The following is a 22930-nucleotide window of genomic DNA, read 5'->3' as shown; positions in this document are numbered from 1 at the left end:
TTTGCTTGCAAAGAACGCTAACAAGCTAACTCCATGAAGGCATAATCCAAGTTGAAGACCTGATTATGTATCAATGATCATTTACTAACTTGTCTTTTTTGATGATTGTAGGAAATCAGCTATAGTTGTCAAACACAAAGCCCGGGTCCAGATGTGGCCCGCGACATCATTTTATCTGGCCCGCAAACACCTGGAAATGATATGCGTCAATAAAGTACTTAATATTTTCTCACAAAATATAATGTATTTGTCATGTCTGTGTGATCATGTTTTGTTTTGGTTATGTTCGGTTTGGTTTTTGGACTCTTTGTGCACTCTTGTTTGTTTTGTTTCCATGACAACCCATTAGTTTTCACCTGTCCTCATGTCACGCACCTGTCTCACGTTTTGCACTCGCGCACCTGTCACTAATCATGTCGGTATTATTTAAGCTTTCAGTTGCCAGGCAGTCTGTCTGGCGACATTAACTCTGATTGACTTCTATGACTTCTGCTACCCATGCTTTCATAGTTCCATGCCAAGTGAGTTTTGTCTATATTCTTGTCACAGTAAGTGTTTATTTGTTTCATGTTCATAGTTTTTTGCCCAAGTGCTAGTTTTTGTTTCATTAGTCAAGTTTGTTCTCCGCCTTTGTGCGCGCCTTTAGTTTTGTACCTTTTTATAGTCATTATTAAATCATGTACCTACTTTCATCCGAAGTCCACTCCAACTATTCTTGCATCTCAGGAAAACGAACAACCCAAAGTCCACGCCGTTATGACAGTATTTTTTTCATTTTGACAGAAAAAAAATATGTACTGCTTGAAATTGCATGCCTTTTAAAGTTTAATAGTATCCATTATTGCAACAAATATTACAGTATATTATCAAACATTTTTGTCTAAATAAAAATGAATACTTAAATATCTGCTTGATTTATGATTTTACAGCAAACTACCTATCAAATTAATGAAAATGACAATACATTTTACGGTGTTCTTTACATCAAATTCCTGTAAACAAAAACATTTTTGCATTAAAATTCTGTTTACTGAGCTGCCATATTTTTACTGTAAAATGTTGTTTTTAACGGTGTACTACTCTAAATGGTAAAACGATACATTTGTTTTTACGGTAGAAAAACTGGCAGCTAAGTTGCCAGAATAAAAAAGGAATTTGTACCGTTTTTCCATTAACAGTATAATGTTGTAACATCCATCCATCCATTTTCTACCGCTTGTCCCTTTTTTGGGGGTCGCGGGGCGTGCTGGAGCCTATCTCAGCTGCATTCGGGCGGAAGGCGGGGTACACACTGGACAAGTCGCCACCTCATCGCAGGGCCAACACAGATGGACAGACAACATTCACACTCACATTCACACAACAACCATTGTAAATGTATTTGTACAATTCTGGCAACTAAGCAGCAAGCTTTTTCCGAAAAAACAGAACAGTGGTACTGTCTTTACATTTACCGTAAAATGTTGTAAGAAATTTAAAAAAAAACACTATTTTACACTAACATTTTGTAAATGTAAAGTTTTTACTGTAAAATCGACAGTCTACTTAAAAATATATATGTATAATTAATAATGAAATCCAGAGGCAAATTCATACATTATTCGCTGTTACAAGCGCCCCTCTGATGGCAGCCATAACTGCGACGTGGCCCTCAATGAAAACCAGATTGACATCCCTGAGCTATAGCTTTCAATGTCATACAGGGCACCGCCATCTTGGACCAACCTCATATTCTAAAGGGGAATACAAGCAAACGTTCAGTAGCTCAGACCCTCTGTCTTTCCACACAATCATTTATTTGTGACGGCCCCTTACAAATAAATTTGGACAGCCACAATTAGATTTGCAGCTTATCGTTACAACTCCATACAGTAGATGGCATTATAACTCCGATTCTTAAAAGGGGAACTGCACCTTTTTTGGAATTTTGCCTATCATTCACAATCATTATTAAAGACAAGACAATGGATAGATATATTTTTCTTTTAAAGCATTCTAAATATAAAATAAACGTGAATAAAGCCAATGGGAAATCCACTATTCTGCACATAGAATCATATAAATAACCATTCAAAAAGTGCCAACAATATTCAATTTATATTTCGTGACTTGAATATTAACCAAGTATTAGTGATATTGTTATTGTAAGCGCGAACGCAGACAAACTATTTATAGCAGCGACGTGATCACTTATGTTTGTCCCTATGTTTACATCATCGAGTGGTCTGCTGTTTCCTCGCTTCCCTGCTCCCCGGAAGTTTGTTGTAAATCCTAAATCATGCCTCTCACCTGAAAAGTAAATGGCTGAGAATTGGGGATGATATTATCGGCCGATAAGTGCTTTAAAATGTAATGTCGTAAATTATCGGTATCGGTTTCATAATTATCGGTATCTAAAAGTAAAATGTATGACGTTTTAAAACGCCGCTGTTTACATGGACGTAGGGAGAGGTACAGAGTGCCAATAAACCTTAAAGGCATTTCCTTTGCATGCGTGCCACATAATATCTACCAGCTGTTCTCATCACAAATTAATGCAAGGCATACTTGATCAACAGCCATACAGGTCACACTGACGGTGGCCGTATAAACAACTTTAACACTGTTCCAAATATGCGCCACACTGTGAACCCACACCAAACAAGAATGACAAACACATTTCGGGAGAACATCCGCACCGTAACACAACATAAACACAACAGAACAAATACCCAGAATCCCTTGCAGTACTAACTCTTCCGGGACGCTACAATATAAACCCCCTGCTGCCCCCTACCCCCACCCACCCCAACCCCGCCCACCTCAACCTCCTCATAGTCTCTCTCAGGGAGAGCATGTCCCAAATTCCAAGCTGCTGTTTGGATAGATAGATAGATAGTACTTTATTGATTCCTTCAGGAGAGTTCCCTCAGAAAAATTAAAATTCCAGCAGCACTGTACAGAATTGAGATCGAATTTAAAAAGTAAAAAGTAAATAATGGGGGTATAAATGAAAACAGAATAGAAAAATATTACAATAAGAATAAAAATAAAAAGCAACAATGAGAATAAAAACATAACAGTAAAATAAGAATATAACAAGAGAAACTAGGCAGTAGTGACCATGTTATGAAAAAGTATTGCACTGTTATTGTTTTGAGGCATATTTAAAAAAAAAAGCACTTTGTGACTTCAATAATAAATATGGCAGTGCCATGTTGGCATTTTTTTCCATAACTTGAGTTGATTTATTTTGGAAAACCTTGTTACATTGTTTAATGCATCCAGCGGGGCATCACAACAAAATTAGGGATAATAATGTGTTAATTCCACGACTGTATATATCGGTATCGGTTGATATTGGTATCGGTAATTAAGAGTTGGACAATATCGGAATATCGGATATCGGTAAAAAAGCCATTATCGGACATCTCTACTGAGAATATAATTCAAAGTTGGGACACTTTGACCGCCATTTAGAACCTGGAACTGGTGAGAACGACACGAAAAGTTCTTGACTTTATATGCTTAATTGTGTTTCATTGTATCCATTAAACCATATCCAATTGTATTTACAATCGCAAAGTATGTGAAAATACCGTTTAAACATCACAAAATGCCACAAATTCAGTCAGCCACTTTGAATATTCTTCTTCTTTTTCTTTTAGTTTTCTTGCGGCACGCGAATGGGAAAAGCGGGAATGACGTATGCCGTAAAGCAAGTGAGTACATTCGTAGTTTTTTGTGTGTCAGGGTTCCTGACACCCCCCTCAAAGTCACAAAGTGCCAGTAAAAGTGATACAGACCCCCTCAGGGCATGACACAGGTGTTATTCAACTAGTTGTAAATCCATGTATCATCCCAAAAGTTATTAATATGTATTTTATGAAGGTACTTAGTTTTGCTTTAATATCATGTAAAATTATTAAGATTTAGAGTAAATTAATGTGTATTTTGTGGAAAATAAATTGCTGTTTTTTGGGCGGATTATTTTTAAAGAGTGGGGCCCTAAAGGCTCCTAAAAGACCCTTTCGGAGTCTTGTGTATGGGGGGCCCCAGAATTTGGTGCTACGGCCCTGGCTATAGTGGTTGACAAAATTTAAAAAAAACTACAAAAAAAAAACACCTGAGTATTTCATAATGATGAATATGAAATGTGTCATGTTAACATGTATTGTGCTGTGAAAAATAACAAAAATAACAGAAATAAAAAAACATGCTGAAAGTGATTTTCATTTGACAGCGTTTTGGAAGTCGACCATCAAGTAGTACTACGCTTTTCAAGAATGTACTGCCTTTAAGAAACTAAGAAACTATACATTCTTTATATGCCGTGTATACTTTTTTGCCCCCAAACATTGCCTTTTTCAGCGTGCATTAACGTTTGATAAAATATTGATGAGGCCAACATATGTAGTGGCTGCACCAGATACCAACAAAGACCCAATCAATATTACCGTATGATAGTTTCAAAGGGAAATACTTTGATGCAATCACGTCAGCGTTCTTGGCTTTGGATGAACTGGGATCTGAACCTGCCACTGATTGATCCGAGGACGTTCAGAGACATATCAATGTTGCACACATAGAATATTAATGTACGCAATAACATCAGAATGCTAATCATCCGCTTCTGTGCTAAGAGTCGGGACATAATGCACAGAAACCCAGTTTGGAGAGCAATACATTTTGTATTAGTACAGTGCTTCTCATTTTTTTTCTATTACGTCCCCCCCAAGGAAGACAAAAATATTTCTCCACCGTGACTATAAATAGTATAATTTAGCTATAAAATTGTTATAACTATACCTCTGCATAACATTGTAAGCTTTTTAACATTAAAGGAAAACAACACACTGGCCTTTCCTGGTCTCCCACCATGGTTACAGTGAAGCCAAGTGCTACATACGCTTTGTCATATTCTGTTACGGAGAAAAGCATGTTCCCCGGGGTCACAGCCGGGGTCACAGGAGGTCACTTTACTGAACCAAAAGTTGCTTTATTACAACAAGTGTCATTATACAGGATTGCAGTTCATGGAGGAGGTCAGGTCAGAATAATGAGGCATTCCTAACTTGGGGAAGTCAAACCATCAGTTTTTTTTTCATTTTATTTTTATTGACACCCAGCATCAGACATTCATATCCATTACATCATATTCACATAAATCATATATCTATCGTCTACCCTAAATGTCAAAATATTTTTGTTTATATCTATATATGTGAATACTTATGTACTGTACATGTAATTCATTTGTTTTTTATTTTTGTTAAATTTTCAAAAGTCTCCAAAAAAAAAAATGTTTTCACATCGTCTTTAGTGGGTATTGTGTGTAGAATTTTTGGGGACAAAAATGAATGTATTACATTTTGGAATAAGGCTGTAACTTAACGAAATGTGGCCCTGCGATGAAGTGGCGACTTGTCCAGGGGGTACCCCGCCTTCTGCCCAAATGCAGCTGGGATAGGCTCCAGCACCCCCGTGACCTCGCGAGGGACGAGCGGTAGAACATGAATGGATAACAAAATGTCACGGCCCGGGCGCATTCTAATGCGTATTCATCGGTGCGCTGCGCTGAGCGCACCTCCAAGCGTGCACCTGCGCGCGCCACTCCGGCAGCAGATTCACCGGTGCAATTAGTCAGCAATCTGCACACCAGTAGCCGATGAGACGCCGAGCTTCTTAAGCCAGAGCAAACCTGCGTTCCGGGCCAGAACGTAGTTCCCTGTTCCGTACAGTAAGCCAACTCGTGTCCAGCGCTATGCTCACTCTCTCGCTCTTTGTGTTCTTCCCCGTCATGCTCATTGTGTCCTGTGTTGTGTCGTCATCCAGCTACCCGTCTTCCTTACCCGTTGTCGAGATGTGTGTCTCGTCTTCCCGGATCCCCTCTGGACTCTCTGCTGCCTCTCTGGATCTCGACCTCACGCCTACCCTCTGACCACGACGCCTCGCTCCAGCCCTTGACCTTCCACCTGTCTCTGGACTCCTGAGCCTGCCTTGCCCTATATTGGACTTCTGCCTCGCACGCACCTTTAACAACTCCCGGTAACACTCAACATATAATCACTAAACATAGTCGCACACACCACACATATTTGGATTATCCATCCATCCATCTTCTTCCGCTTATCCGAGGTCGGGTCGCGGGGGCAGCAGCGGTAGAAAATGGATGGATGGATGGACTCCAATTAAGCTGTATGAAACATCTCAAGGATGATCAGTTTTAACAGGATGCTCCTGAGCTCAATTGTGCGCTTCATGGCAAAGGCTGTGAATACTTATGTACATGTAATTCATTTGTTTTGTTTTTTTGTTACATTTTCAAAAGTCTCCAAAAAAAAAAGGTTTTCACATCGTCTATAGTGGGTATTGTGCAGCAGCCTAAGCAGGGAAGCCCAGACTTCCCTCTCCCCAGCCACTTCGTCCAGCTCTTCCCGGGGGATCCCGAGGCGTTCCCAGGCCAGCCGGGAGACATAGTCTTCCCAACGTGTCCTGGGTCTTCCCCGTGGCCTCCTACCGATCGGACGTGCCCGAAACACCTCCCTAGGGAGGCGTTCGGGTGGGATCCTGACCAGATGCCCGAACCACCTCATCTGGCTCCTCTCGATGTGGAGGAGCAGCGGCTTTACTCTGAGTTCCTCCCGGATGACAGAGCTTCTCACCCTATCTCTAAGGGAGAGCCCCGCCACCCGGCGGAGGAAGCTCATTTCAGCCGCTTGTACCCGTGATCGTGTCCTTTCGGTCATAACCAAAAGCTCATGACCATAGGTGAGGATGGGAACGTAGATCGACCGGTAAATTGAGAGCTTTGCGTTCCGGCTCAACTCCTTCTTCACCACAACGGATCGATACAGCGTCCGCATTACTGAAGACGCCGCACCGATCAGCCTGTCAATCTCACGATCCACTTTTCCCTCACTCGTGAACAAGACTCCGAGGTACTTGAACTCCTCCACTTGGGGCAAGATCTCCTCCCCAACCCGATTACACACTTCATAATATCGTTGTTAAATAAATAGAGCTAAAACGACGGGCCTGCCTCTGTGCCGTCTTCTTCCCCCGCTGTACCGTAACACAAAATGTGGGAAAAGTGAAGTGCTGTGAACACTTTCTGGATGCACTGTACACACTCTGAACATTTTATTCATCTTTTCACCACATTTTTTTTTTTGGTTCATTCATGTAGTTTCCATACACTAGCACTTCTTTTCATAAAGGGAAAGAGTAAGCCATGATGGGGTTTTTTTTGGTTGTTGTTGCTAATTGGTGATACCAGCAGGTGCCAGACGTCTCTCACACGAGAGTGTTATTTGTGTGGGTGTGGGTGTTTGTGCGCGTGCGTGTGAGTGCGCGCGCACGTGTTTACTCTGTGTGCGCACGCATTGGAGGCAGACCGGGGTCACATCTGCCAGCTGAGCGCTTAACCTGCTTTTGTGTTGGCTGTCCCAAGGTAGTACAAAATGTGCCGGTTGAAAGTGTACTAGAGTCAACCTGACATCTCACAATTGTGCTAATTACATGACATAGATTAATTAAAGTACACTAACACCATCAATCTACTCAGTGGCCTAGTGGTTAGAGCAGTGGTTCTTAACCTTGTTAGAGGTACCGAACCCCACCAGTTTCATATGCGCATTCACCAAACCCTTCTTTAGTGAAAAATAAAATGGTTTTTTTCTCAAATTCAAGACAAAGTTATGTTTTTTTTTACTGGTGCTCAAAATGAACCGTACATGAACATCATCTTGTTCAAAGAACAAAACCAACACAGTGCATGAACTCACAACAAATTACACACCTGCTAATCAGATGGAAAATTAGAGGGAACATTGTTTGGGGGTATCCATAATAAGTTTTTATTTACACGATGAGTCGGGTGTGTCTTGACCTCGGCGGCAGAGGCTGCGCCGAACCCCTGAGGCCGACTCACCGAACCCCTTGGGTTCGATCGAACCCAGGTTAAGAACCACTGGGTTACCAAAGACTATAAAAATGAGACCCATTACCTCCCTGCTTGGCACTCAGCATCAAGGGTTGGAATTGGGGGTTAATTCACCAAAAAATTATTCCCGGGCGCGGCACCGCTGCTGCCCACTGCTCCCCTCACCTCCCAGGGGGTGAACAAGGGGATGGGTCAAATGCAGAGGACAAATTTCACCACACCTAGTGTGTGTGTGTGACAATCATTGGTACAAAAAATATATATATATTTGGTTTATTTTCTATTTTTTATGAGGATTGAACATGTTTTATTTGAAGAATCGCAACGCTTGAACCTTTTATGTTTAATGTACTACATAAATACTGTTAAGTGTATGCCATCTCGTCTAAGCTGTAATAGGGAAGGCACGTATCTACAGCGACACCGTGTGGTCAAGGAAATCATTACGACACGGTCTCATAAAGCGGAAGTACAATTAGACCCTCGTAGCTTCCTGTAGAACAACATGTCGGCCACCTTGGTGGTAAGTTACCCTTCACGTTTGGCTCTATTATGTGAATAATTCTCAACTACTTTGCAAAAGTGTCGAAATAAACGACACCTTTAGCTCAGCTGCCGTATTTAAATGTTTGTTTGTCATAGTCATGTTGTTTAAACGTTCACTTCGCACATGCGCAAAGGGCTACATGTTCTGTTATAAATGGCCTAGTAAAAACTGACGGTCAATGTTATGGCTTATTATAACTGTTGGGTACCTTTGCTAAGTCTCTACTCAGGTGCTGTCAGCGACCATCTTGGCTCCTTGTTGTCAAGCGACCATGGAGCTCCAGCCCCGTGAGCACGCCTTCCCTGTACACAAAGATGATGCTCTTCCTCACCCAGCGCTTCTATGACGTTGAGATGTTCCTCGGTTGGAAGTATCAGTTTATTAGGACACAAAAAAAGAAGCAGAACTCGTAAGATTTTTTGTTTGTTTCTGCAGCATGTTGGTCATCCACTCCAGTGTTTTTCAACCTTTTCTGAGCCAAGGCACATTTTTGTCATTGAAAAAGTTCAGAGGCACACCACCAGCAGAAAACATAAAAAATGAAACTCAGTAGCCGATATTGACAATGACAAGTCGTTCTCGCAATTGTTGGATATGAATTCAAACCATAACCAACCATGTATCATCACTATAGCTCTTGTCTCAAAGTAGGTGTACTGTCACGACCTGTCACATCACGCCGTGACTTATTTTGAGTTTTTTGCTGTTTTCCTGTGTGGAGTGTTTTAGTTATTGTCTTGCGCTCCTATTTTGCTGGCTTTTCCTCTTTTGTTGGTATTTTCCTGTAGCACCTTGAATGCTATTCCCCGCACATGCTTTGTTTTCGCAATCAAGACTACCGTATTTTTCGGAGTATAAGTTGCTCCGGAGTATAAGTCGCACCGGCCGAAAATGCATAATAAAGAAGGAAAAAAACATATATAAGTCGCACTGGAGTATAAGTCGCATTTTTGGGGGAAATTTATTTGATAAAACCCAACACCAAGAATAGACATTTGAAAGGCAATTTAAAATAAATAAAGAATAGTGAACAACAGGCTGAATAAGTGTACGTTATATGACGCATAAATAACCAACTGAGAACGTATGTTAACGTAACATATTATGTTAAGAGTCATTCAAATAACTATAACATATAGAACATGCTATACGTTTACCAAACAATGTGTCACTCCTAATCGCTAAATCCCATGAAATCTTATACGTCTAGTCTCTTACGTGAATGAGCTAAATAATATTATTTGATATTTTACGGTAATGTGTTAATAATTTCACACATAAGTCGCTCCTGAGTATAAGTCACACTCCCAGCCAAACTATGGAAAAAACTGCGACTTATAGTCCAAAAATACGGTATTTAAGTTGTGCGGACGCAATTCTTCTTTGTGGGCACATTGTTGATTGTCATGTCATGTACGGATGTACTTTGTGGACGCCGTCTGCTCCACACGCTGTAAGTCTTTGCTGTCGTCCAGCATTTTGTTTTTGTTTACTTTGCAGCCAGTTCAGTTTTAGTTTAGTTTTGCATAGCCATCACTAAGCTTCAATGCCTTTTCTTAGTGGCACTCGCCTTTTGTTTATTTTTGGTTTATGTGTTAAGATACTTTTTTACCTGCACGCTGCTTCCCGTATATTGTGATGAAAAAATTCTGAGGCACACCACCGGCTGAAAAGATAAAAAAATTAAACTCAGTAGCCGATATTGACAAAAAAGTCATTCTCGCAATTGTTGGATATAAATTCAAACCATAACCAACAATGCATCACAATAGCACTTGTCTCAAAGTAGGTGTACTGTCATGACCTGTCACATCACGCTGTAACTTATTTTGAGTTTTTTGCTGTTTTCCTGTGTGTAGTGTTTTAGTTATTGTCTTGCGCTCCTATTTTGGTGGCTTTTCCTCTTTTGTTGGTATTTTCCTGTAGCAGTTTCATGTCTTCCTTGAATGCTATTTGCCGCACCTGCTATGTTTTCGCAATCAAGACTATTTAAGATGTGCGGATGCAATCCTTCTTTGTGGGGACGTTGTTGATTGTAAGGCTGCAGCTAACGATTATTTTTCTATCGATTAATCTATAGATTTTTTTTTCGATTAATCGGTTAATCTATAGATTTTCCCGATTAATCTATAGATTATTTTTCCTTTTACCGATTATTTTTTTATTTAAAATGAAGATGAAAAAATAAATGTAGGCCCGTTTTTTCAAAAGGCATGGCTTTTATTTACAAAATAAAAGAAGTATGGCCACTCAGTCAACATTGACAACAACATGACAAAATATTCTGTAACAATGTAAACATTTAAAACTTCTAACATTTAACAAAATTAAAAGTAGCTTATTTGCTTTTTAATGTGCAAATATAAAAGTAAACATCTAGTGCAAATCTTAATATTCTGCAATAGTATAAGCATTTCAAATGTAAAAGTATTGCTTATTTTGCTTTAAAATGTGCAAAAATAAAGATAAACATCCAATACAAAAAAGTGCAAAACGAAATATTCTGTAACAACAGTGTAAACATTTCAACAAAAGTGAAAGTATTGCTTATTTGCTAAAATGTGCAAAAATATAGATAAACATCCAATACAAAAAAGTGCCAATCTAAATATTCTGGAGCACTGTAAACATTAAGTATTGCTTTTAAAATGTGCAAAATAAACATCCAGTCCAACACAGTACACAATAACCAATTCTACTCATTCCAGTGAGTGACTAACAGTTGTAATGAAGAAAGGTTAGCATGTCTACATGCTCTGGTTCTTTTCTTGTTTACAATATTCCCAGCAGCTGAAAATAGGCGTTTAGAAGGGGTCGATGTGGCTGGAACTGAGAGGTAATTAGCCTTCACCTCAAGCCAGGACTGCGAGTGAGCTGAGCTGCAGTTTAAGTTTCTAGAAGGTCAACGGGCTCATAGTGATGTTACTAGTAGTTGACTGGGAGGTGTTTATTATCATTTGGGGAGAGTCCGCTGCCTGATGCTCACCTGCTAAACACCTATCTGCTCGACGCTGAAGCGCTGACTACATGCGCTCTGAATACGCACTGCTGATTGACTGGTAACGTTTTGAATACGCACTGCTGATTGGCTGATAACGCTTTGTGTGTACCAATCAGATGGTTGTGTGGGTGGGACAATGCTGCGTGCTGAGACAGAAGCAGAAGGAGAAAAGCAGCTTGTTAAGACTTTAGCTTAGAAACTCGTTCGGTACACCCCCATACCGAACCGAAAGCCCGGTTCAAGACTAAACACGTACCGTTACACCCCTAGCAGATACAAATGACACATTCATGTTTTTGTGTAATGATGACAACGTATGCTCACGCGGACGATTGACTAGTTGATGGTTTTCTTTTCAAATGTTCGTTCATAGCCGTTGTGCTGCTATTATAGGCCATTTCCGCTCGACACAGTGTGCATACAACAACATTATTAGGCCGTGTATTGAAATACTCCCACACTTTTGACGACTTTTGGCGTGATTTTTTTCCCCCTCGCTCGCACCGTCTGCTTTGCGGGCCGCCATGACGGTAGTGTGACGTAAATATGCGACGCGTCGACGCACAAAAACGGCGTCGACGTATTTACGTAACCGATGACGTCGACCATGTCGACGCGTCGTTTCAGCCTTAGTTGATTGTCATGTACGGATGTATTTTGTGGACGCCGTCTGCTCCACACGCTGTAAGTCTTTGCTGTCGTCCAGCATTCTGTTTTCGTTTACTTTGCAGCCAGTTCAGTGTTAGTTTCGTTTTGCTTCAATGCCTTTTCTTAGCGGCACTCGCCGTTTGTTTATTTTTGGTTTAAGTGTTAGATACCTTTTTACTTACACGCTGCCTACCGCATATTGTGATCACGACAAACCATGTTCCTGACATCTACAAAGCAATTAGCTACCTGCTGCCACCAACTGATATGGAAGAGTATTACACGGTTACTCTGCCCAGCTCTAGACAGCACCGACACTCAACAAAAACACATAATTTGCAGACTATAATTACTGGTTTGCAAAAAATATTTTTAACCCAATTAGGTGAAATTACATAATCTCCCACGGCACACCAGACTGTATCTCACAGCACACTAGTGTGTTGCGGCACAGTGGTTGAAAAACACCGCCATTAGGTAAACACAATACAAAGTTTATAACCCACCTTTATAGTCATTTTCTCTAAATAGATTGTAGACATATACATTTCTATTAAATACAAATAAAATGTGCTGCTTGTAAATTAAAAACTAGACCAAAACACAATTTATTTACCAATTTCATTTACTATTTAATGCAATATACATTCGATTCTCTGACCTAAGTGTCTCCTTGTCTTTCACAGTTACTTCTATTACACTGAGAGCCATTACGGGGCTGACATTGCTTCCGCCTACTTTGTCTTGAAACTAAAGGGAGGATTTCGGTAAGTGGTGTCTGAGATTGTTCATGTTTATGGTGTACGTTGGTATTATTAAAAATTGCTATTAGTATTAGTAAATATGTGTGTATATATATATATATATTTGTTTATTTATTTATATATATGTGTGTGTGTATGTATATATATATATATATATATATATATATATATATATATATATATATATATATATATATATATATATATATATATATATATATATATATATATATATATATATATATATACATACATATATATGTGTATATATATATATATATGTGTATATATATACATATATATATATATGTATATGTATATATATATATATATATATATATATATGTATATGTATATATGTATATGTATATATATACATATATATATATATATATGTATATGTATATATATATATATGTATATATATACATACACACACACACACAGTACAGGCCAAAAGTTTGGACACACCTTCTCCTAATTCAACACGTTTTCTTTATTTTCATGACTATTTACATTGTAGATTGTCACTGAAGGCCTCAAAACTATGAATTAACACATGTGGAGTTATGTACCTAACACAAAAAAGGTGAAATAACTGAAAACATGTTTTATATTCTAGTTTCTTCAAAATAGCCACCATTTGCTCTGATTACTGCTTTGCACACTCTAGGCATTCTCTCGATGAGCTTCAAGCACACCTGTGAAGTGAAAACCATTTCAGGTGACTACCTCTTGAAGCTCATCGAAAGAATGCCAAGAGTGTGCGAAAAAATAATCAGGGCAAAGGGTGGCTATTTTGAAGAAACTTGAATATAAAACATGTTTTCAGTTATTTCACCTTTTTTGTTAAGTACATAACTCCACATGTGTTCATTCATAGTTATGATGCCTTCAGTGACAATCTACAATGTAAATAGTCATGAAAATAAAGAAAACGCATTGAATGAGATGTGTCCAAACGTTTGGCCTGTACTGTATATGGCGCACTGCCGATGAGCGGGTCTATGAGGGATCTATTCAGGTCTATTTTCATACAAAAGGATTAAAAGGCGCACGCATTAAAGGGCTAATATTATGAAAAAAAATCTACATTTAAAACACTTCCTTGTGGCCAACATAAAATGTAATGGTGGTTCTGTGGTCAAAATGTTGCATAGATTATGTTTTTACAGACAATCTTCAAGCCGCTTTCAGACCGTCTCTTCAGGATGCGCCGTTTTGTGGGCGGTCTTATTTACGTGCCTCCACTTTGACAGCGTCTTCTCTCCGTCGTCTTTGTTGTACAGGTAGTGTTTAGCGCTCCCATAGTGAGTCTACTGACAGATATAAAATATAATTGTGCGCTACTTTGTATTAGAACTGGCAATAGTGGAGGATGAATGCCCCACAACAAGACGATAGAGAAAAGAAGGAACTTATTTACTATGGCGGGCACATGCACATTTTCGGGACTTATACAGATCCCAAATACACAACAGCAGGAACCAAGTAAAGGTTCGCCATCAACACTGGAAAGCCACTGAAAACAGCGTCTTCTGCCAGGTAAACACACGACACAACGTCTGCATTTTGTTCAGGAGAGAACACACAGAAGCTAATACTAATAACAGAACAAATTCATGAATTAAAGAGATGGTTTGACACAAACAGACTACCTTTGAATTTGAGTAAACCAAAATAATGCTATTCTTTAACAGCAGAAGAGAGTCAAACACAAATACAAATAGACGGTACATTGAAAGAGTAAAAGAAACCAAATTATCCGAATAGTACGTTATCAAACAAATGTTGTTGTTTTTTAATCGGATTAATCACATTTTGAAATTTGGATTAATCATGATTAATCACAGCCTGGTGATTACTTGCTTGCAAAATAAACATGTGCTTAAGATTTGCTTTTATTGTCAGAATGTCATCCAGGAACGTTTTCAAACATTTTACATGAATGCATGTCATATATTTGCAGAAAAGTTGGTAACAGTTTTACTTTAAGTTCTTCCAGGCTGTATTTTGAGTTAAATGTGTCAGTGAGCACACCAATGAGTCTCCTCACTCATTGTTGTACATATGTATCCGTTGTACTGTCAAAATAAATTGCATGATTAATGCGTTATTTTGTGTCATTAATTCCATGCGTTCCATGTGCTCTGAACTCAAAACACTTGTATCTTTAATCAATGTCTCCCATTGGAATTAATACAAATCAACTTAATTGTTGCTTGCGCCCCAAATTCCGCCAAATTAAAAAAAAAAAAAAACTTTATATAATAAATATTGTATGGAGAACAATACAATAGAATGTAATGCAAACAACTACAATAGTTTTATGAAGTAATGGGATAATAATGTAAAGCATTTGGAGAGTGGACTTCTTGGGTATCCATCTCCTTTGAGCTGTTTCTCTGTTAAAACACAACATCAGCAGCTTTTCCTTATTTTCATGGATTAATGCATGATGGTTCGATATTGTTTTTCGGTAACACTATAGTATGGGGAACATATTCTAAGTAACAAAGGCTTAATTTAGAGTTGTTTGGACACTTGTGGAACATATAAGGGTTAGGGTTAATAATAAGCAATAATTCTGAGGTTTTTGAGGGAAGACTCTTAGTTAATGGCTTACTGGTTGTATAATAAGGCCATGCAGAATAAGGCATTAATAAGTACTTAATAATGACTAATTAAGAGCCAATATGTTACTAATTTGCATGTTACTAAGCAATTAATGGTGAATATGTTCCCCATACTAAAGTGTTACCTATTTTATTTTTCTTTGGCTGGCGTTAGACTCATTCTGTTTCAGTATAGGGCAGACGAGCTATCATGTTTTTGATTATTTATTGTTTTTCCATTCAATGAATATCATTCACCTTTTCTTCTCAGCACTGTCCTTCACACTCACTTTATACCGTCCCATGGTTGGAAAACAAAGTCATGCCAATCTCTAGCTATAAGCTAATGCTAGCAAGTAAGACCAGAAGTTTTGTTCGGATCTTACGGGGTTCAGTGTGACATTTGCTACGCCAACTATAATGGCGGGGATGCTTGTAACTTTGATTTTTGCTTACAATTTAAAGCATAACAATTAGCCAAGAGACGGCTCTTATCTCAAAACATTTGATGTACCAATGTATTACAAAAATATATATTTTCTGCATGTCTATTGTGCATCCTCAGCTTTGTTGGCCAGTCAGAATGGTTCCGTGCAGACCGCAACGGCAAGTTCAACTGGGACTTCTTGAATTACAAAGACACACCTCTTGAGGAAGTCGACATGAGCTATACAATCATGAATTACATTGGATTGTCCAACTTGGGTAAAAATTAGTAGTTTTGTTTTCCATTTAAAAAAATCACACCCTACTGAGTTGGTAATGCCATTAATCTTTATTATTGTGTTTTGCATGGGCCGTCCTCCCCAAGAGAAGCAGCAGCTTTTGCAGACTCTGTCCGTAAGAGGGTGTCCTGAAGTGGACGACTGGTTCCTGGCCAGGCTCCATGTGCTCCAAGACTCCCTAAAGGAGCTGGACATCTCTCATTGTCCACGCATCACCATCGGCGGGCTGGCTGCCCTGAGGAACCTCAAGTAATTCATACTCACAGGATCAGCTTCAAAATTAATGTTGATGATCACTTCTGTTATGTTAAATATTAATTGTTCTAATCTGCATGTTGCAGGGGCCTGCGTCGTTTGGATGTGTCATCCCTCCCAGGGATTACAAATCCAGGTTTGGTGGTCATCCTGTTAGAAGAAATGCTTCCACAATGCGAGGTCATCGCTAACGGCTATGAGTACAGTTTAGAGTCGGTGAGTTGAGGTACAAGACAAGTTGGGAGTAGAGTTTACACAAGGACAAGAAACGATGTACTACATCGCAGACATGGTAAGTCTAAAGAGGACTTTATTGGAGATAAGACATTTCGTTATTTTGCCATCCATGTTATATCACATTATGAAAATAGAAAAGTATGACCCATAATTATTTTTATTATTATCTTGCATACTTTCCTGTTTACTGAAAGTCCAATCATGTCCCTGTCCAGACAATGCCGATTTTGCTTGTTTACATGGCAATAATTGTATGTGTTGTTCAGTATGTATTAAATAAATAATAAAGGTTGATATGATATTGAACCCGTGTCATTTTTTAATATATAACTCCTGAGGTCATATTTCTAATTATTGTCAAATACACAATACTTGATGTAATGTCAATCAAAACCAAATGATGTTGACTTGAACCTTACAGAAATGTGTTGTTTATCGCTATTAATTGGTTCCCGGCCTGTCTAGTTAATGAATTGCCTCAAATTAGAAATTAAAGTAGCATAGTAGAGCATAAAAACCCTGTTTATGACCTTCTAAATGTTGTTTTTAATACTATGAGAGCCCTCCAGACTTGAAATAACACCCTTAAGTCACATTTACGGCAGCACGGTGGAACAGGGGTTAGTGCATGTGCCTTAAGGTCCTGGGTTCGATCCCCGGGCTCGGGGTCTTTCTGTGTGGAGTTTGCATGTTCTCCCCGTGACTGCGTGGGTTCTCTCCGGTTACTCCGGCTTCCTCCCACCTCCAAAGACATGGTTGATTGGCAACACTAAATCAGCCCTGGTGTGTGAATGTGAGTGTGAATGTCTGCGTTGGCCCTGCGACGAGGTGGCGACTTGTCCAGGGTGTACCCCGCCTACCGCCGGATGCAGCTGATATCGGCACTGTCACGCCAAATTTCTTCCCTCTACAAAAACCTTCCCTCCCCCATTTACTTCCGTGGTCATGTTTCCTCGTACGTCATTGACAGCGATCGATAGCACTTCGACTTTGACTGCCCGTCGCTGGAAGGATACTTCGTCTTTGACAGCTGCTGGAATCTGAAGAAATCGATTATTGTTTGTTTTTTTTGTACAGGCGCGAAACAGGATAGTCACGTGCAGGTTAAGGACCCCCGGCAACTTTGTGATTTTATTGGACGCAGCCCCAGAAGTAAATGGGGGAGGGAAGGTTTTTGTAGAGGGAAGAAATTTGGCGTGACAGCTCCAGCACCCCCCGCGGCCCCAAAAAGGACAAGCGGTTTAAAAAAAAAAATGGATGGATGAAAGTCACATCTACACTCATTTAATCCAATATAGTAATGTTGCCTGAGGGTGATTCAATCAGTGGCCACGTTATTGAAGAGCATGCTCTGCTTGGTTTGGTGTCATCTTTTGGCCAATACTACTGCATTTTTTAGTTTATTCAGCCATTTTAGGCTGAATTTAGGCCAAAAATACATAGAATATGCCTTAGGAAAAATATTATTTTAAATGATGATGCTGCGATGAGGTGGTGACTTGTCCAGGGTGTACCCCGCCTTCCGCCCGAATGCAGCTGAGATAGGCTCCAGCAACCCCCGCGACCCTGAAAGGGACAAGTGGTAGAAGATTGATGGATGGATGATGATGATAATCATAATCTAATTGTTATTGACTTAAATCTTTATAACAGTACGATCAAGTTAAGTATTTTATAGAGGGCGACTGTCTCCTGTGGACAACATGGGTCATCGCAGCTGGTACTGCCAGTGTGAGTGTATGAAAGTCAAATACACATAGTCATCCCACGCCAGAGGTGGGACCAAGTCATTGCTTTGCAAGTCACAAGTAAGTCTCAAGTCTTTGCCCTCAAGTCTCGAGTCAAGTCCCGAGTCAAGACAGGCAAGTCCAAAGTCAAGACTGGAAAGTCTCAAGTCAAGTCACAAGTCCTGCATTTTGAGTTTCGAGTCCTTTCAAGTCCTTTTAACCACAGACTAATATTTTTTACACAGATTGTGTATGCTTTTAAAACGTTGTATTTATTTATTAAAACAAGTGCATTTGAAATTGCAGGAAAAAAAATAGTACTGACATTGCAATTCATAATAGCACTATTAACCAGTCATTTTAATAGTGTAAACAATTTTAAACATTTAACTCATTCCTTTACAGAATAAACACATTTGCAAAAACAAGTGCAACTGTACTTATTTGTACAAAAGTGTTAACATTGTATTTCCGTGGCATATTGCATTGTAACTAGTTCCACAGCAGTTTCTATTCTGTTCTTACCTTATCTCATTGATCTCATCTCGTACTGTATGTGTGTTGATGTGTGCGTACACATGAAAAACATAACAAATACATGAACATAACAATGAACAGAGTTGTACTTTTAAGATGTCAGGGCCCTATGCAATATGTACACATATTCTTAATATAGTATACATTTTAACTGACCTTTATTTGACTATGTTTGTCTTTTTGTAGGTGGCTAAAATATGCGGTGCTGCTGACCGCCGTCTAACGTTACGTTACTGTGGTTGATACATTGACTAACGTAACGTTATGTATAGGTACCTCATGCAACCCTGCTTAAAAAAAATCACTTGACAAAAAGTATGAATAAGGTAGCGAACTGCAGTGGACGCAACAGATTGCCGTGTTTGCAATGACGTTATAACCATAGACATCTTATAAGTAGACGCAGCATTGGTTGCTGTGACGCGAGCAATTTGCATCTTGAAGTGGTGATGAGGAGCCGGCGAGCAGCCTAAACTGACAGTTGACAGGTAGAAAACAAAGATGCCGGGCTGGTGTTCAGCGTTTTCCTGCTCAAATGAGCGGACTGTTGAAAATAGGAATCGGGGGATTACTTTTCACAAGTAAGATTTAACATTAATGTACTATTGGTTGTATTTTATGAAAATAACATTACCACAGAGTTGAGAAGGAGCAAAGATCTTCAATATTTGTATGTGAAAATCACAAAGAAATCTTCTACAGGGGTTTGGTTTACAAACTTTCAGCCCCACCTAAAACAAAATTCACCAGCCGCCACTGATTATGATGCATTCTCATTTTAGGCAAAATATAAATGGGTTATATTTGTATAGCGCTTTTCTACCTTCAAGGTACTCAAAGCGCTTTGACAGTATTTCCACATTCACACACACATTCACACACTGATGGCGGGAGCTGCCATGCAAGGCGCTAACCAGCAGCCATCAGAGGCAAAGGGTGAAGTGTCTTGCCCAAGGACACAACGGACGTGACTAGGAAGGTAGAAGGTGGGAATTGAACCCCAGTAACCAGCAACACTCCGATTGCTGGCACAGCCACTCTACCAACTTCGCCACGCCGTCCCTTTATATATATATATATATATATATATATATATATATATATATATATATATATATATATATATATATATATATATATATATATATATATATATATATATATATATATATATATATATATATATATATATATATATATATATATGACAATACTTTCTTAACAGTACAATTGTAACCAGGAATAAGTCTTCAAGTAACAATATTCAAATACTAACATTGTTGGGTAAGGCAGCATTTGGTTTTATTCTGAATCCAGTGAAACAGATTGGTGGTTTTAGCTGGTATAAAGACTTTCAGGTGTTTATATATGTTTAAGTATTTGGCAGACGCTTTTAACCAAAGCGACATACATAAAAAATACATATATAACAATCACTGTAAACATGATCATTTAAGGGAAGAATGTAATACAAAATATCAATACAAAGTGTCAAGACAGAATAAACTCTCTGTTGCTGCAGCAACAGAGATACAGTCTATAAGATATATAGATATCTAATGTATTCATACATTGTTTATGTAGGATATACGCATGTATATATAACCTAATCATATTGTTTCTTCAACTTAAAAATAGCTGACCCTTTTTCTCCCTCTTCTCTGGGTTTATATTCCCAGTTTTGATCTCGGACGTCTGGTCACTTATAGCATATAAGAATATTTTATTACTGTTAAGCAAACCATGAATAATAAAACATGTTTCCGTTATCATAGCTACACGTATGACAAAAAAGCGCGTGAAAATGAGTGGTATTCGGTGAGGTAAAATGAATTAAATGCGCTGACAGTTCCATGCTCCTGCCAAATTGCACTGAGTGGAGCGGATCACCACTCCAAGATGGCGGCCCCGCGTCTCGTCTGCGCCTGTAGGCAGTAGCGCTCCATGCTGCGTCTACTTATAAGATGTCTATGGTTATAACGTTAGCAGTGAGTTTGCAGCCTCACTGATTTAACTACACAGCAAATAAAAGTCACGTTACTTAGCCAATAAACGTTAGCTTACATTCAAAACTTACCCTTATTTGTGCAACTTCAAATGTCGAACAAAGATGGAAGTTGTTGCGTCTCCGTCTGTAATATTCGAACTGCGTGATTTGCATACGGCAATTCGTTTTTTGTTGACCAAGTCGTAGTTTTTATACCCGAGCAAAACCAACTTTGGTATAAATCTTTCTCACTGGCGCGTTGTTTGACAACTCTTGTTCATTGGTTGTCCTGCAATTTGATTGGATGAATGCTGTGGGATGAAAACAATGTAGATCTAATTTGATTGGCTGTTGTACTGAGAGCACACACGCTGACACGCAGCACACACGCTGATAGACAGACACGTACAAAATGAAAGCTACGGAGCGCTCCCAAATAACTTTTTAAGCTTTAGGTTTTGGGGAAAGTAGCAAGTCATGTCAAGTCAAAAGGCTCAAGTCCAAGTGAAGTCACAAGTCATTGATGTTAAAGTCTAAGTCGAGTTGCAAGTCTCTTTACATGTTGTCAAGTCGAGTCTAAAGTCATCAAATTCATGACTCGAGTCCAAGTCATGTGACTCGAGTCCACACCTCTGTCCCACGCCATATCGCGCTTCAAAATCTGCAGCTTCACTCATTCACAGAATTTTTAAATCATATTTTTGGCCTGAAATAAACAATATTTAAGCCTATCAATAGAAAAATGAAAATAAATATCAATACTACAGTAGTGACAGCATGGTGTAACAGGGGTTAGTGCATGTACCTCACAATACAAAGGTCCTTTGTTCGATCCCCGGGCTCTGGGTCTTTCTGTGTGGATTTGCATGTTCTCCCCGTGACTGCGTGGGTTCCCTTCGGGTACTCCGGCTTCCTCCCACCTCCAAAGACATGCACCTGGGGATAGGTTGATTGGCAACACTAAATTGGCCCTTTAGTAGTAAAATGGATGGATGGATGGATGGACTACAGTAGTGTTGGCCACTACATGAGAACAATCCATCACACCAATTAGAACATGCTGGTCAATATTGTGGCCACTGATTGGTTCATTGCTGCGTTAGATTAAACAAGTGTAAAAGTCACTATGTGGGGTCTATAGGGCTCTTGGTGTTAAAAACTATATATATTTAGTTTTTATGCCCTAGCTATGAAAATATTTATTTTAAAAGCAGCACAAACTTTGCAGAAATGAATTCACCGCGGTCAGGCCCAGAACCACTCAACAGCGACAGACGAGGAATAACTGTAATTACGAAAAAAGAAACAAGCGATGGGCAAGTTCGATCGGTATTTCCACAATTATTTGTGTCTTTTTTTGTGTTGTTTTTTATATATGGTTATGTTTTTATAATTTGATATTGTTTACAAACTCTTAGAATAAGTCCTTGGACACAGCAGGACTTGGGGGCTTAAGGATTTGAATGAGAGCTTATAGTAGTTTTTTGCTTTTGTTTAATTATTTGTGTACAATTCATATGTTATTAAAGGTAATTATGTGCTATTTTGTTGTTATAATTGTTACGTTGTCTTTATTATTTAAGTCCCATCTTAAAACTAATTTGTATACTCTAGCCTTTAAATAGACCCCCCTTTTAGACTAGTTGATCTGCCGTCTCTTTTCTGCTTTGCCCCCCTCTCCTTTATGGAGAGGGGGGGCACATCTGCCGTCCCCTCCAAGGTTTCTCATTGTAGCCCATTGGGTTGAGTTTTTCCTTGCCCTGATGTGGGATCTGAGCCGAGGATGTCGTTGTGGATGTGCAGCCCTTTGAGACATACTCGTGATCTAGAGCTATATAAATAAACTTTGATTGATATTATAGTACTTGTGTATTCGTAAATTGTTCAAGTCGCATAATAAAACATGTGTAAGTCCCAGCGTCAATCGTACTAGTACTTGAAGGTTTAAAAACGTATTTAAAAA

At 39.0% G+C, this 22930-nt stretch overlaps 1 protein-coding gene across 1 annotated transcript; it reads left to right on the top strand.

Annotated features, from left to right (window-relative positions):
* The first annotated feature begins 8318 nt into the window (after positions 1-8318).
* LOC133663906 (distal membrane-arm assembly complex protein 2-like) lies at positions 8319-16956 on the top strand. Its single transcript, XM_062068635.1, has 6 exons — positions 8319-8447; positions 8690-8880; positions 12807-12887; positions 16065-16204; positions 16311-16473; positions 16566-16956. Exons 1-6 carry the CDS (start codon positions 8430-8432, stop codon positions 16702-16704), a joined length of 732 nt encoding a protein of 243 aa, XP_061924619.1. The 5' UTR covers positions 8319-8429; the 3' UTR covers positions 16705-16956.
* The last annotated feature ends 5974 nt before the right edge of the window (positions 16957-22930 follow it).

This window comes from Entelurus aequoreus, linkage group LG13 (genome assembly GCF_033978785.1).
Source record: "Entelurus aequoreus isolate RoL-2023_Sb linkage group LG13, RoL_Eaeq_v1.1, whole genome shotgun sequence".
NCBI classification, from domain to species: Eukaryota; Metazoa; Chordata; class Actinopteri; order Syngnathiformes; family Syngnathidae; genus Entelurus; species Entelurus aequoreus.
The sequence above is the reverse complement of the archived record's forward strand: the minus strand, read 5'-3'. Positions and strand labels throughout refer to the sequence as shown.

Excerpts from the sequence above, each read along its gene's own strand:
- LOC133663906 (XM_062068635.1), top strand. Across the intron at positions 8,881-12,806 it reads CAAAAAAAGAAGCAGAACTC|TTACTTCTATTACACTGAGA; the intron begins GTAAGATTTTTT and ends TGTCTTTCACAG. Across the intron at positions 12,888-16,064 it reads AAACTAAAGGGAGGATTTCG|CTTTGTTGGCCAGTCAGAAT; the intron begins GTAAGTGGTGTC and ends GTGCATCCTCAG.